Consider the following 16,818-nt stretch of genomic DNA (forward strand, 5'->3'; position numbering starts at 1 on the left):
GACGTTTTCTCCTCAATCATCTTTTTATATGAGACTGTTCATTAGAATTATGCAACTATTCTCTCATTTTAAAAAATTTAAAGGTTAGAATATTAAGTTTTTTTTAACTTTTAGGTTCAGTGGTACATGTGCAGGTTTGTTAAATAGGAAAATTGCATATCACAGGGGTTTGACATACAGATTATTTCATCACCCAGGTAATAAGCAGAGTACCCAATAGGTTGCCTCCTCCTACCTGTCATGGCCTCAAGTAGGCCCCAGTGTCTGTTGTGCCCTTCTTTGTATTCATGTGTTCTCAGAGTTCAGCTGCCACTTATAAGTGAGAACATGTGGTATTTGGTTTTCTGTTCCTGTATTAGTTTAAGATTATGGCCTGTAGCTCCATCCACATTGCTGCAAAAGACATAATCTTGTTGTTCTTTATGGCTGCATAGTATTCCATGGTATATATGTACCACATTTTCTTTATCCAGTCTACCTTTGATGGGCATTTAGGTTGATTTCATGTTGTGAATAGTGCTGCAATGAACATATCCCTGCATGTCCTTATGATAGAATGATTTGCATTCCTTCAGGGGGTATACCCAATAATGGGATTGCTGGGTTGAATGATACTTCTGTTTTAAGTTCTTTAAGTAATCGCCACACTGCTTTTCACAATGACTGAACTAATTTGCATTCCCACCGGCAGTGTATAAATACTCCCTTTTTTTCTGCAACCTTGCCAGTATCTGCTATTTTTTGACTTTTTAGTAATAGCTATTCTGACTTGTGTGAGACACTGTCTCATTGTGGTTTTGACTTGGATTTTTCAAACAATTAGTGATGTTGAGCTTTTTTCCATATGCTTTTTGGCCACATGTATGTCTTCTTTTGAAAAATGTTTCTTCATGTTCTTTGCTCACTTTTTATTGGGGTTGTTTTTTGCTTGTTAATTAAGTTCCTTATAGATTCTCCATATTAGGTTAGGCATGGTGACTCACACCTGTAATCCCAGCACTTTGGGAGGTCAAGGCTAGCAGATCACCTGAGGTCAGGAATTCGAGATCAGCCTGGCCAATATGTTAAAACCTTGTCTCTACTAAAAATACAAAAAATTAGCTGGGCGTGGTGGCCTGCATCTGTAGTCCCAGCTACCCAGGAGGCTGAGACAGAAGAATCACTGGAACCTGGGAGGCAGAGGTTGCATTGAGCCAAGATCACACCATTGCACTTCAGCCTGGGCAACAAGAGTGAAACTCCATCTCAAAAAAAATTTTTTTAAAGATTCTGGATATTAGAACTTTGTCAGATGCATAGTTTGCAAATATTGTCTCCCAGTATTTTGGAAGATTGTCCATTTACTCTGTTGATAGTTTATTTTGCTGTGCAGAAACTCTTTTGTTTGTTAGGTTCCATTTGTCATTTTTTGCTTTTGTTTCACTTGCTTTTGGTGTCTTCATCATGACATCTTTGCCAGGGCCTATGTCCAGGATGGTGTTTCCTAGGTTACCTTCCAGGATTTTTATAGTTTTAGGTTTTGTTTTAAGTCTTTAATCCATCTTGAGTTGATTTTTGTATATGGTATAAGGAAAGGATCCAGCTTCGATCTTCCGCACATGGCTAGCCAGTTATCCCAGCACCATTCATTGAATAGGGAATCCTTTCCCCATTGCTTGTTTTCATCAACTTTGTTGAAGATCAGATGGTTATAGGAATACAACATTATTTCTGGACTGTCTACAGAAAATAAACATTTTAATATCCAGAGTATTTTTGTCAGTCATGGGAGCAGAAACGGGTATGAGTGTACGAATCTTCAAATAATTTTAGATGTGTATCCTAATTGAAAAACTGCTAAAAAGTGTACATTGGCAAGGATCCATATCTTTTCCATGTCTTGAGAGGTTTTTGTTATTATTATTATTATTATTATACTTTAAATTCTGGGATACACCTGCAGAACATGCAGGTTTGTTACATAGGTATACAAATGTCATGGTGGTTTGCTGCACCCATCAACCCATCATCTACATTAGGTACTTCTCCTAATGCTATTCCTCCCACACCCCAACAGGTCCCGGTGTGTGATGTTCCCCTCCCTGTGTCCATGTGTTCTCATTGTTCAGCTCCCACTTATGAATGAGAACATGGGGTGTTAAAACTAGACGTTACTGAATCTTTTTTTTGTCTTCGCACTGGGTTCTGGTAAAAATATAAATGAGTATCAGCACTACAGTTACGAATTGTCAGTCTAACACAGACAAAGACATACACATGGATAGTATTTATAATAATTATAATACAAGGTAAGATAAGACTATGTGAGGAACATTCTTAAGAAATTATAGACGGATGAAATGTTATCTAACTGGAGGTTAGGACACAAGTTTATAAAAGAGAAAGGGTGTCCTCACACTTATTACCTGTACTCTCACAATTCTTAGTTTTGGTATTCAATAAAGAAATGTTTTGTTAGAGACTTAATTAGATATTTCCTCAATTGTTTTTCATCATGTGCCCACAGTTCCAAAATTTTGAAAGGAAAAAGTAAGATTATATAAGAATACTATGTCTCATATTACCTGGTTTTACACAAATATTTCTTACCTGTGTTTCAGGGTCTTGCTATGCTCTGTGTAAAATAGTGGATAATAGTAAGAAATATGCTGTTTCTGCTCTCATGAAGCTTATTATTATGTACTGGCTATGGTTGTGAAACATAGTTTTTGGAAATTTCTAATGAATTCAATTACATTTTCATCCAGTGGTATAAAAAGTTTGTGATTAACAACATCCCCAGCCGGGTGCGATGGCTCAAGCCTGTAATCCCAGCACTTTGGGAGGCCGAGGCGGGTGGATCACGAAGTCAAGAGATCGAGACCATCCTGGTCAACATGGTGAAACCCCATCTCTACTAAAAATGCAAAAAATTAGCTGGGCATGGTGGCGCGTGCCTGTAATCCCAGCTACTCAGGAGGCTGAGGCAGGAGAATTGCCTGAACCCAGGAGGCGGAGGTTGCTGTGAGCCGAGATCGCACCATTGCACTCCAGCCTGGGTAACAAGAGCGAAACTCCATCTCAAAAACAAACAAACAAACAAACAAACAACATCCCACATAATTAGTAAAGCTATGTGTTAAAGTCTTTGCAGGGTCTCTATACTCCTGAAATGTTACTGGGGTCTTAACAACTCTGCATGTTCAGCAATCAGTGTTACCATTTTTTCCAGGAGCAATTAGTCTGTAAAAAACTGACCACACTAGCAACTCACAAATTATTAGAATGGTAAAAATAAAAAATAAGCTGCAATCCCACCGGATTACTTGATTTGCCTGATCAGTATGTTCTTTTCCCAATAGGAATGTCTACTTGGGAAACCAGATTTATATTACAGATTTCCTTTTGAAACATAGAAGCAAAGTCAAAAGTTGTATGATCTTAAAAATTTATTTCATACAATTATGATAGCCTCATGCATACTTTTATTTTTTTCCCCAACTATTGCTACTTCATGCTCTTATCTGGACTATTTTAAGCTGAATTTCTTACTTACAATGGCATATCTAAAGTGTGAATGAAATGGCCAGGGTGAAAACCTATCATATTAATCCCATCTAAAAAATTTTCAGAGCTTCTCCTTCAGCTACTGAAGAAAATGTATACCACTTAGCATGGCATATAAAGCTCTTAATATTTGGGGTCCTTCCTGCACACATCATCCTTATCACCTTTCCCACCATACCAGTATTCCAATAATCCAAACTAATTATGGTGTCCTAAATAAAACCTGCTGTTTCGTGCCTTTTTGCCTGTACATACACTATACTATTGACTTGGAATGGCTCCCCGATCTCACACTCTATTTACATCTGTGTGATGTTATTCATTCTTTTAAATCCTATTCCAGTTGAACTTTCTCCGTTTTTTAAAATAATCCTCTCTACTGCCTCTCTATATAAATTATGTTCTGAACTGAACGTATTTGTGTGCATATATGTCTTTTTTAGATCAAGAGCTCTGAAAAGTGGAGATTGTCATTCATTTCTGTACTCTTAGGAATTAAAATAGTCCAAGCACCTACATAGTGGCAAATCAAAATAATGAATAAAAGAGAAAGTAGTCAATCACTCAGTGTATCAAGCCTGTGTCATGTGATAAGTACCATTCTATGCATTAGGTAAATAATAGAAGATAAAAACAAATTTGCCATCATGGAGCTTATATTTAAGCAGGGAGTACAGGTTTTAAATATATATAAATATACTTTCAGGTCGCTATAAGTGAAATGAAAACTAGAGCACAGTAGGGGGATAGAGAGTGATGGGAGTGCTGTTTTAGATAGAGAGGTAGAGTGGTCAGAGAAGGTCTCTGAGAAGGTGACATTTGAGCAGAGATCTAAGTGAAGTAGGGGAGATAACTTGGGTGGTAATTAGAGACCAGCATTCTACTTAGAGGGAATGAGCACAAAAGACCTGATACAGAAGCATGCTTAATCCTTTTAAAAGAATCACCCTGTATAGTGTCTGAAGAATTCACCAGGGGAGGGAAGGAGATGTCAGGTATCTGGAGAGGAGGACCAGTTAAAGAGCTTTTGCAGTAATTTAAGTGAGAGTTTATGGCATGGAACAGATTAATAATGTTGATGATAACAAGAAGTAGGAAAATACAGATTTAGTTTTCTTTGTAATTTTGAGTTTTATTATAGATTATAAGGGGTACATCCGTAGTTTTGTTACATGAGTATATTGTACGACACTGAGGTTTGGGGTACAAATGGTCCCATCATCCAGGTAGTGAGCATAATACCCAGTAGGTGGCTTTTCAGCCCATGTCTACCTCCCTCCCTCATCTGGTAGTCTCCAGTGTCTATGTTCACATCTTTATGTGTATTCAGTGTTTAGCTTCCAGGTATGAGAACATGAGGTATTTTGTTTTCTTTTCTTACATTAATTTGCTTTGGATAATGGCCTCCAGAATATATTTTGAAATCCTTATTTTTTGCTAGATTGGATATAAAGTACAGAAAAAAGGAGGAATCGAGGATGATTCCAAAGTTTTTTGCCTGAGTAGCTGTGTGAATGATGGAACCACTTACTGACATAAAGTATACAAGGGGAGGAGCAGGTGGGTGTTGAAAATCAATTCTTAAGTTTTGATATGCCTATTATCCACATAGTGGTGGTGATATTGAAAAGGAAGTTAGGCACACAAGTCTGGAATTCAGAGGGGAGACACTGGCTGGAATTATAGGCCTATAAATGGTATTTACAGCAAGGAAATTGGATGAGATCACCTGGAAAAAGAGCATAGATTGAAAATAATTCTGAAGAATCAAGCATGAAATTGTTTTTAGAAGGAGAGAGGACTCAACTGGGTCAGAAGCTGATAATAAATTTGAGTTAGATGAAACCTCAGAATTTCCTATTGGATTTGGCTACCTGGAGGCCATTTATAGCTTTGACAATAATGGTTTCAGTAAAATATTGGGGCAAAAACCTGATTGTAATGGGCTTAGAAGAAGAGAGGAAAATGTGGGAATGTTTGGAGCTCCCTAGAGACTAGTTGAATGGCTTTGCTCAAAATGCTGATAGTGATATGAGCAATAAGGTCCAGGCTGAGATGGTCTAAGATGGAGATGAGGAACTTGTTGGAAACTAGAGTGATTCTTGTTATGTTTTAGCCAAGAGGCTGATGGCATTTTGCTGTTACCCTAGAGATTTATGGAACTTTGAATTTGAGAAAGATGATTTAGGATATCTGGTGGAAGAAATTTCTAAGCAGCAAAGCATTCAAGAGGGACTTGGGTACTGTTAAAGGCATTCAATTTTATAAGGGAAGCAGAGCATAAACGTTTGGAAAATTTGCAGCCTGACCACATGATAGAAAAGTAAAAGTCATTTACTGTGAAGAAATTCAAGCCTGCTACAGAAATTTGCATAAGTAGCAAGAAGACTAATGTTAAACCCCAAGACAATGGGGAAAATGTCTCCACGCCTTATCAGAGACCTTCACAGCATCTCCTCCCATCACAGGCCTGGAGGCCCAGGAGGAAAAAGTGGTTTTGTGGGCCAAACCCAGGGTTCTCGTGTTGTGTGCATGGGAACTTAGTGCACACAGGGACTTAGTGCCCTGTGTCCCAGTCACTCCAACCTTGGCTGAAAGGGGCCAATGTACAACTTGGGCTGTGGCTTCAAAGAATGGAAGCCCCAAGCCTTGGCAGCTTCCACATGGTGTTGAGTTTGGGGATACACAGAAGTCAAGTATTCAGGTTTTGGAACCTCTGCCTACATTTCAGAAGATGTATGGAAACTCCTGGATGCACAGGCAAAAGTTTGCTGAGGGGCAAGGCCCTCATGGAAAATCTTTACTAGGACAACGCAGAAAGTTGGAGTTGGAAGCCCCCACACAGAGTCCCTACGGGGCACTGCCTAGTGGAGCTGTGAGAAGAGAGCTACCTTTTTCCAGAACCTAGAATAGTAAATCCACCAGCAGCTTGTACCGTGCACCTGGAAGAGCTGCAAACATTCAACACCAGCCCATGAAAGCAGCCGGGAGGGAGGCTGTACCCTAAAAAGCCACAGGGGTGGAGCTGCTCAAGACCATGGGAACCCATATCTTGCATCAGCATGACCTGGATGTGAGACCTGGAGTCAAAGGAGATCATTTTGGAGCTTTAAAATTTGACTGCCCTATTGGATTTCGGACTTGCATGGGCCCTGTAACTCCTTTTTGTTTTGGCCAATTTCTCTCATTTGGAACAGCTGTATTTGCCCAATACCTGTACCCCCATTGTATCTAGGAAGTAACTAGCTTGCTTTTGATTTTACAGGCCTATAGGTGGAAGGGACTTGCCTTGTCTCAGATGAGACTTTGGACTGTGGACTGTTGGGTTAATGCTGAAATAAGTTAAGACTCTGAGGGACTGTAGGGAAGACATGATTGGTTTTGAAATGTGAGGGCATGAAATTTGGAGGGGCCAAGGGTGGCATGATATGGTTTGGCCCTGTCCCTAGTGAAATCTCAACATGGATTGTATCTCCCAGAATCCCCATGTGTTGTGGGAGGGACCCAGGGGTGGTAATTGAATCATGGGGGCCAGTCTTGCCTGTGCTGTTCTCATTGTAGTGAATAAGTCTCATAAGATCTGATGGGTTTATCAGGGGTTTCCACTTTTGCTTCTTCCTCATTTTTCTCTTGCAACTGCCATGTAAGAAGTACCTTTTACCTCCTGCCATGATTCTGAGGTTTCCTGAGCCATGTAGAATTAAGTCCAATTAAACCTCTTTTTATTCCCAGTCTTGGGTATGTCTTTATCAGCAGCATGAAAACAGACTAATACATAGAAGAAGGAATCCCAGCCAAGGAATACAGGTGGTCTATAGAAGCAGGAAAAGGCAAAGAAACAGATTCTCTCCTTGAGCCTGTAGAGGTAACACAGCCCTGCCAACACCTTGATTTTAGCCCAGTGAAACCCACTTCAAACTTCTGACTTTCAGAAATGTAAGATAATAAATTTGAGATGCTCTAAGCCACTAAATTGTAAGTTGTTAGAGCAGCCATAAGAAATTAATATGCTATTTAACATATTTCACAGGTTGTGGGTATTAAAAGGTGAACATTATCAGTCATTTTATTAGCATGTTATCTGCCTATAAAATCTGGCTGTATACCATAATCCACCCTCTGGCTCCTAAAGATATATATCCATCCCAAGTATGAAATACATTAACTTCATCGCAAGGTCTCTGAAAGTTTTATCCCTTTACATTATCAACTCAAAATTTAAAAATCCCATCAGATCAAAAGTTCTAAATCTCATTTGCTAAACCAGGTATGTATGAGGCTGTGGATATAATCCATCCCAAAGCACAGTTTCTCTCTATCTAGGTACCTGTGAAATTTAAGAACCAAGTTACTTGCTCCAAAAATACAGTGGCAGGACAGGCATAGGGCAACAGTTACGGACATTTGCACTTTAAAAGAGAGACAGTGAAAGACAATGTCAAAATCTCTCCAAACTTTTTTGTTTCCAAGGTCTGGGAATGATGCTCTGTTGTTCAAGATATTACCTTTCAGCTCTTGGCTCCACTCTCTGGGCCATCATTTCTTAAAATAAATAAATAAAAGGTAGCATATGTTTACAGAGGAGTCATTAGCTTATCTGCCGGTAGAATTTTGAGTATCAGCCTTCTTTTATACTGTCTGTTCTTTTTGGCTGAAGACGACAGTGTTTCTGATTATATAAAGTTTTCCTAAACTTTGTGGGTCTCTTAAATATGTTATAGGAATTCATTAGAAAAGAGGGCCATCTCAGATTGTCATACCTCTATATTTGGCTCTGCTGAGATCACTGAGGTCATCTATAAGTCATACTAAATCTCCTTAAGGCCTGTTTGGTAGCTGAACACTCTACTAACCTTTTGATCTTTTTGTGGTATTAGCAAACTTTATAGCCATAACCTTGGCTATTTCTAATCTGACAGTGAATCTCAATTTTAGCATCTTTTGCAGTCTTTTTAGGCTGGGAATTTCTGAGATCATCAAATCATATATCCTTTTCATTTCACAGTTCTTCTCTCAATCTATCTCTTCTAGCATTTTAGTATAATCAGCAAGAAGAAATCAGGGCCAGACATGGTGGCTCACGCCTGTAATCCCAGCACGTTGGGAGGCCAGGGCAGGTGGATCACAAGGTCAGGAGTTCAAGACCAGCCTGACAACATGGTGAAACCTCATCTCTACTAAAAATACAAAAATTAGCCAAGTGTGGTGGCGCATGCCTGTAATCCCAGCTACTCAGGAGGCTGAGGTAGGAGAATCGCCTGAACCCAGGAGGTGGAGATTGCAGTGAACCAAGATCATGCCACTGCACTCTGAGGTTGCAGTGAACTGAGATCATGCCACTGCACTCCAGGGCAACAGAACAAGACTCAGAAGACTCAGGAGCAGGAGGAAGGAGGAGCTGGGGGAAAGGGAAGAAGGAAGAAGGAAGGAAGAAAAAAGGAAGAAGGAAGGAGGAAGAAGAGGAAGAAATAATAATAATCAGGCTGTATCTTCAATACTTTGTTTATAGATATCCTCAGCTAAATGTCCAATTTCATTGTTTACATAACTACAGGGCACAATTTCACTAGCTTTCTGTCACTTTATAACAAAAGTACTCTTTCGTCAATTTTCCATTAACATTTCTCATTTTTTTCTATGCCTCACTAGCAGTACCTTAAACATCTGTATTTCTACCAGTAGTCTGTTCGTGATGACTATGTATTCTCCAAAATGACATTTTTTTTCTACCATGCTCTTCACTTTTCCTGAGTCCTTACTAGCAGAGTCATTAACATCAACATTTCTACTAACAATCTTTTCAAGGCAATCTAGGTTTTTTTTCTGTCATGCTCCTCAAAATTCTCTTAGCCTCTTCCCATTGCCTAATTCCAAAGCCACATCCACATTTTTTGGTATTTATTACAGTAGCACCCCATTTCCAACACAAAATCTGTATTCATTTCCTATTGCTGCTATAACAAATGACCACAAACTTAGCTGCTTTTGAAAAATACAAATAGTATTTTTTTTTTTTTAGAGTCTTGCTCTGTCACCAGGTGCCAGGCTAGAGTGTAGTAGCACAAACTCAGCTCACTGCAACCTCCACCTCCCGGGTTCAAACAGCTATCCTGCCTCAGCCTCTCAAGTAGCTGCTACTACAGGTGTGTGCCACCATGCCCAGCTAACTTTTGTATTTTAGTGGAGATGGGGTTTCACCATGTTGGCCAGGATGGCCTCAATCTCTTGACCTCATGGTCCGCCCACCTTGGCTTCCCAAAGTGCTGGGATTACAGTTATGAGCCACTGTGCCCGGCCACAAATAGTATTTTTGAATAGTTTTTTTCAGTTCTGGAAATTAGAAGTCTGATACTAGACTCACTATACTAAAATCATTGTATAAGTAGGGCTGTGGTCCTTTCTGGAACCTCAAGGGGAGGATCTGTTTTCTTGCCTTTTCTGGTTTTTAGAGGCCACTTACACTCCTTGGTTCATGGATCCTTTCTTCATCTTCAAAGCCATTAACAGTGAGTCAAATCATTCTCAGTTCACTTTGATCTTCTGCCTTTCTCTTCCACTTCTAAGGATGCTTATGATTATATTGAGACCCCCTGGATAATCCTGGATATCTGTCTTAAGATCAGCTGATTAGCAAATTTATTCTACTGGCAACCTTAATTCCCCTTTGCCACATAAACTAACATAGTCATAGGTTCTGGGATTAGAAAGTGGACATCTTGGGATGGAGGAGTGGGGGAGGTTATTCTACCTACTATGAGAACTTAATAGTCAAGGGAAATTTGGGGGACAGAGACTGCTAGTTGTCCTCTAATATTCATTCTTGCCTTTTTTCTAGTAATAACATCTGTTTTACAGGTTCCTAGCTACCAGAATTAAAACAATGTTACTCAGCCTCTCTTATAGCTAAAATGGCTATATGACTAAGTTTAGAGCTGTGGAGAAGAAAAAATGCCCTTTTCTCCTTCTACTTCTTTCTGCATACTGGGTGGAATATAGACTTGAGGTACATCACTGTACTATGCAGTCATAGGTCATAGCTAGGGCTGGTACAAAAGCGAGCTAGATTAAACCTGGGACCCTGCTGACATTATAGAGCAGAGTAACCACACCGGCTAGAACTTTTATGTGAGCAAGAAATAAACTATCTTATTTAAGCCACTTTTAATCTATGTTGAAACAATCTAACTTAAATCCTAGCTAAGACTTTTTTTTAAGGTGGGAGATATTATAATGTTGTAACTCCTTTTTAGAAGCAGATGGACTCATACCCAAAATCTGGTTCACATATAAAGACTAATGAAACCACACACACCAAAAGAGTATGAAAAGCTTTGTTACTAACATAATTGATGTCCTTGGGGACAGTAGGTCAGGCCTTCACAGCAGGTCTGAAATGGCTTGAGAGAGCAAGGAAAGGAGACTGGCCTGGGTCTTTTTATTGCAGTTAGAAGCTACATAGGGGCAAGCTGAGGATTCCTAAGTGCAAGCTGGGGCTTGATTCTCCTGATTTGAATCCCCTGCCAAAGCCAACGGAAAAAGCACTTGGGCTTTCTCATTCGCATGCCTAGATGTAAAGCACAGGGGACGAGAAAGGTGAGGCTTAAAAGCTGTCAGAAGTCAAAGATCAAAAATTGAATCTGGCTGGGTACGGTGGCTCACGCCTGTAATCTCAGCACTTTGGGAGGCCAAGGTGGGTGGATCACCAGAGGTCAGGAGTGCAAGACCAGCCTGGCTAACATGATGAAACCTCATGTCTACTAAAAATAACAGAAGTTAGCTGGGTGTGGTGGCACATGCCTCTGGTCCCAGCTACTTGGGAGGCTGAAGCAGGAGAATCACTTGAACCCAGAAGGCAGAGGTTGCAGTGAGCCGTTACCATGCCACTATACTCTAGCCTGGGCAAGAGAGTGAGACTTTGCCTCAAAAAAATATATACATATATTAACAGCATAACTATGTGTAATTAAAAGTGATCAAGAGAGAGAACCATATCTGTAGGAGCAGTCTTTGTGTAGGTAATGGGAATTGAGCTTTGAAAGTGGAAGGGGAGAAACTGGCCTCACATAGAACTAGGGAAGGAGGACAAATCTGTGAGTACAGAAGCAGGTAGATTTAAAGGTATGGTAATAGAAATATGGAGAGGCTCTCTTCTAGTAGCTTTTATTTTTGGTTAAATAAGCAAAGTAATCAACTGAGTCAGGGGAAAGAAGATGTGAAAGTTATCTCACAGAGCTGGGCAATGAATTGTAATAGAGAAACTTGAGGTATTTGTGTTTTGCACTACCCTTTGTCATTTCATCTAAAAGAGTGGTTAGATATGATCAGGGTTGAGTTTTTACCAAGAGTCTCAGCCTTGGTTTCTCAGAAAGCAACCTGTGATAAGGAACTTATGTACTATTATTGGAATGACAAGGGATATGAAGCAGGGAAGGAAAGATAAGATCACTGAGGCCAAGAAATTGAGTTGCTGAGGTATTGGATGGATTGTCTAGAAATGAGTAGAAATGGAAATAAGCAAAATGCCAGCACAGTCACTCATGCCTGTAATTCTAGCACTTTGGGAGGCCAAGGGGGCGGGTTGCCTGAGCTCAGCAGTTCGAGACCAGCATGGGCAATATGGTGAAACCCCAATTCTACTAAAATACAAAAAATTAGCCAGACAAATCTTGCTTTGCTTCTCATTTGCAGGGTATAAATGGTCTTCCATTTTCTTCTTTCATTTATTAAATATTAAGTACTGTCTGTGTACCAGAAACTTTGCTACATTCTAAGAATACATCATGATCACAAAATAGCCAACTTTGCTAAGGCTATGATTCACATTTCTAGGTTAGAAATTTTGGCCACAAAGGAAGAAGGCAGAAGTGACCAGAAGCCATTATTGTTGGAAGATCACCATAGTCAGTCAGTGATGGGCAAATACAAAGGTGCCAGCAGCTCACTCTTCTCCACTCTATAGCATCTTCATGACTACAGACTCTGCTGACCAACAGCAGCCCCAGGCCCACCACCAGGGACTAGGCTGCAGACCTGAAGACAATAGCTTCAGAAAAGCAGTCTTCCCACATTCAGCAGTTTTCATAGATTTCCCTAGCAAGCTCCTACTTCATGGCTCCACTTCAGCAGCTTGGGCACACGTGGATTATCAGATTCCCCTGCAAGCTTCTATTTATTTACTCACACCAGTGCTTCAAACAGCCTGCTTAGTCGTTTCTCTGATCCCGACTGGCACTCCACAGTAAAGCAGGCTAGATTTTTATCCCATGCCGTTTATACTCTAATCCTCCAACTTTCCTTTTCCAGACCTTCATTTTCCCAGCTCCTCCCATGTTTGGTAAAATATAATTCCTATAATAAATACCTTAGTCCCACAATTCTTACAATGGCTTTGTTTTCCTGATGGATACAGTCTAATAGAGGAAATGTAAAACTAAGCGGTCTCTTATAAATCAGTGTAAAAAGTGCTAACTTCACAGGTGTAGAAACACAGGGGAGATGAGCAACATTCTGAATTCTGAAACAAGCTTCAGAGTTAGCCAAATGAGTACTATTTCATAGATGGAAGAGGAGAAAAGAACTTCCAAGGCCTAAATGAAACAGATTCAGGATGAAGAGGGAGAGGGAAGCAGGGGCTAACATTCCCATACGTTTCCTTCTGACATGCCTAACTATGTGGGTTCCCAGCTCTTTCATCATTAGTTCCATCAGACATTGTTTTCACAAGTTCATACCCAAGAACTCCCATTTCTGCTATACAACACTATAGAGATTTCTTGGTACCTAGAATTTATCTAGAAGAAAATGTAAAATAAAGAGCTTTATATGCAGGTGCAAATAAGTTACAATTTATCATTTCACTTTGAACCCTCAATTTTTTTTTCAAGACGGAGTCTTGGTCTTTCGCCAGATGCAGTGCAGTGACACGACCTCGGCTCACTGCAACCCCCATCTCCCAGGTTCAAGTGATTCTCCTGCCTCAGCCTCCCGAGTAGCTAGGATTACAGGCATACCCTGCCACCACGCCCGGCTAATTTTTGTATTTTTAGTAGAGATGGGGTTTCACCATTTTGGCCAGGCTGGTCTCGAACTCCTAACCTCAAGTAATCAACCCATCTCAGCCTACCAAAGTGCTGGGATTACAGGTGTGAGCCACTGCACCTGGCCTGAACCCTGATTTTTTTTTTGTTTGTTTGTTTGTTTGTTTGTTTGAGATGTACTTTCGCTCTTGTTGCTCAGGCTGGAATGCAATGGCTCAATCTTGGCCCACCGCAGCCTCCACCTCCTGGGTTCAAGCAATTCTCCTGCCTCAGCCCCCCAGTAGCTGGGATTGCAGGCATGCGCCACCATGCCTGGCTAATTTTTGTATTTTTAGTAGAGACGGGGTTTCTCCATGTCAGGCTGGTCTTGAACTCCCGACGTCAGGTGATCCGCCTGCCTCAGCCTCCCAAAGTGCTGGGATTACAGGCGTGAGCCACTGCACCAGGCTGAACCCTGAATTTTTTTTTTCTTTCTTTTTTTTTTTTTTTTTTTTTTCAGATGGAGTCTCACTCTGTTGCCAGGCTGGAGTGCAGTGGCACGTGATCTCAGCTCACTGCAACCTCCGCCTTTCAGTGAATCCTGAATTTTTAATGAAATTGTAAAATTGGACATTTTCAAAATGGGAATTTTACCTCTTAGAATACAAAGGTACTGATGAAAATAACGTAAGTGTTGAAGTAAATAATCTATAAAGTCCTCTCCAACCTTAAAATCATTACCTGAAAGAATTATATCAGGATGTATTGAATATGCCACTATTTGACATGCCAGCCTGGTTTGTGGCTGCAGTGTTTTGGCATGTGTTTGCATTTTTGTGTCTTCTTTCTGATTTCCAGGAGAAGAGAGAAGATAGAACCAGCAGTTGCAGAGACAAGAGATAATTCCAGCCAAATCCATCTGAGAAGACCTTCCATGTACTTCTCTAGGACTAGACGCATACTGTTTTGTGAAAACCAGCCATAGGAAAACATGTGAGCAACAACCCCCATGAACAGTCATCCTAACCCAGATTTTGTGAGCAGTGACATTTAACAAAGCAGTGAAGTTTAACAGAGTTCTCAGAATACCATGAAATACATTATGCCTGCCTGAACAAAAATCAGGACATCACCTAGCTCTGAATATATGCCACAAGGATGAAGCTTGTGAGTAGAACAAATAAACATTTTTCTGAAGAATTCACAGTGCTCCTCTGCAATTTATAGATTCCATGTTGAAATATATGTTAAATAAAATTTCTGTTTATTAAAATTCTTGATTTCTATTAACTTGCTGATGTTTATGAAGTATGGCATATTTTGATTTTTTAATTGCCCATATCAGTGTAATAAATACTCCTAAAGTAACCGCATCCCACAAAATGGCCCTTGGTGGCAGCAATCAAGCAAAGGTTACCTTTTTGTATGGTGAAAGGAGGCCTTTCTATGGCTGTACAATTACATTGACTCTTCCAAATTTCATACATGGCACTTTGGCATACAGAAAAAACATGAAGTTTTTCATTAAAATGCCATGAATCAAGCCAGGGGCATTGGCTCATGCCTGTAATCCCAGCACTTTGCAGGCCAAGGTGGGCTAATCGCTTGAGCTCAGGAGTTCAAGACCAGCCTGAGCAACCCTGTCTCTAGAAAACATACAAAAATTAACCAGGCATGGTGGCATGCACTTATAGTCCCAGCTACTTGTGGAGGGGTGGTTCTGAGGTGGTAGGATTGCATGAGCACAGGAGGATTACTTGAACCTGGGAGGTTGAGACTGCAGTGAGCTGTGTTTCACCACTGCATGCCAGCCCGGGTGACAGTGTGAGACCCTGTCTCAAAAAAAAAAGGTATTGAATCAAATTTAGAAATTAAGAGTTTTGGGCCGGGCGCGGTGGCTCAAGCCTGTAATCCCAGCACTTTGGGAGGCCGAGGCGGGTGGATCACGAGGTCGAGAGATCGAGACCATCCTGGTCAACATGGTGAAACCCCCGTCTCTACTAAAAACACAAAAAAGTAGCTGGGCATGGTGGCGCTTGCCTGTAATCCCAGCTACTCAGGAGGCTGAGGCAGGAGAATTGCTTGAACCCAGGAGGCGGAGGTTGCGGTGAGCCGAGATCCCGCCATTGCACTCCAGCCTGGGTAACAAGAGCGAAACTCCGTCTCAAAAAAAAAAAAAAAAAAAGAAATTAAGAGTTTTAAGAAAACATGTTATGTGGCCTTTTATTAATAAGACTACTGAATTTTGGTTCCTCCCCATAATTAGTTTTGAAACACTTGATGTAGTGAGAAATGCATTAACATGTTGAATGCCTACTATGTACCAAATGTTGTGCTTGTATTTTTTATTTAATCTGACCAGCCAGCCAAACCATCGGTATTTTTGTCTCCATTTTCCAGATGAGAAACTGGTGGCTTAAAGAAATTAAACTTGCCCAAGGCTACATAGCTACTTACGGTAACAGAATCAAGATTCAAACTCAGGTTTATCTGGTTCCAAAACCCATGTTCTTTCTGCCACTGCAGCTTCCACCTCCATTTTGGTAGAAATGGGAACTATTCAATGAAATGAGAGAAAACAGAAAACGAATTCACTTTTAAATGAAGAAAATTAGTGCAAAAATAGACCCAGTGAAGGAAATATTTGTGCTTTCCTTTATTTTTAATTATGAAAGTAGGATTTAGGAAGGCAACAGAAAATTTAGTGCTTAGACTTTTAAATAGAAAGTTGTGTGCCCCTGTAGAAAATATTTGAGAATTTTTTATACTATCTAGAAAAAATTCTGTGAAATAAGGTGTAATTTATGAAATAACATTTCAGGCCGGGCACGGTGGCTCAAGCCTGTAATCCCAGCACTTTGGGAGGCCGAGGCGGGTGGATCACGAGGTCAAGAGATCGAGACCATCCTGGTCAACGAGGTGAAACCCCATCTCTACTAAAAATACAAAAAAATTAGCGGGGCATGGTGGTGCGTGCCTGTGATCCCAGCTACTCAGGAGGCTGAGGTAGGAGAATTGCCTGAACCCGGGAGGCGGAGGTTGCGGTGAGCCGAGATGGCGCCATTGCACTCCAGCCTGGGTAACGAGCGAAACTCCGCCTCAAAAAAAGAAAAAAAAAAAAATTTCAATGGAGGTAAGTGGGCCAGAAGAGTGTGCCAAGTTGTTTGTGAATCATTCCAAGCACATCAGGTGAAAAGTCACTTTGACTTAAAAACAGAAAAAAAGACCAGGGTTTATATTCATATACACTAGTATA

General features: G+C 40.5%; 1 protein-coding gene across 5 annotated transcripts in view; it reads left to right on the forward strand.

Moving 5' to 3' along the window:
* CEP126 (centrosomal protein 126) overlaps positions 1–16,359 on the forward strand; it is a 90,914-nt gene extending 74,555 nt beyond the window's left edge. For 2 of the 5 annotated variants that reach the window (XM_003923780.4, XM_074400470.1), the window contains one exon: positions 14,421–16,358. In XM_003923780.4, the coding sequence (XP_003923829.2) occupies positions 14,421–14,465 (45 nt within the window). In that variant the 3' untranslated portion in view covers positions 14,466–16,358. Of the gene's footprint in view, positions 1–14,082; positions 14,233–14,420 lie in introns of all 5 variants that reach the window. The other 3 variants (XM_074400473.1, XM_074400474.1, XR_012518015.1) reach the window with 2 other exon arrangements.
* The last annotated feature ends 459 nt before the right edge of the window (positions 16,360–16,818 follow it).

This window comes from Saimiri boliviensis, chromosome 6, assembly GCF_048565385.1.
Source record: "Saimiri boliviensis isolate mSaiBol1 chromosome 6, mSaiBol1.pri, whole genome shotgun sequence".
In the NCBI taxonomy this organism is placed as follows: Eukaryota; Metazoa; Chordata; class Mammalia; order Primates; family Cebidae; genus Saimiri; species Saimiri boliviensis.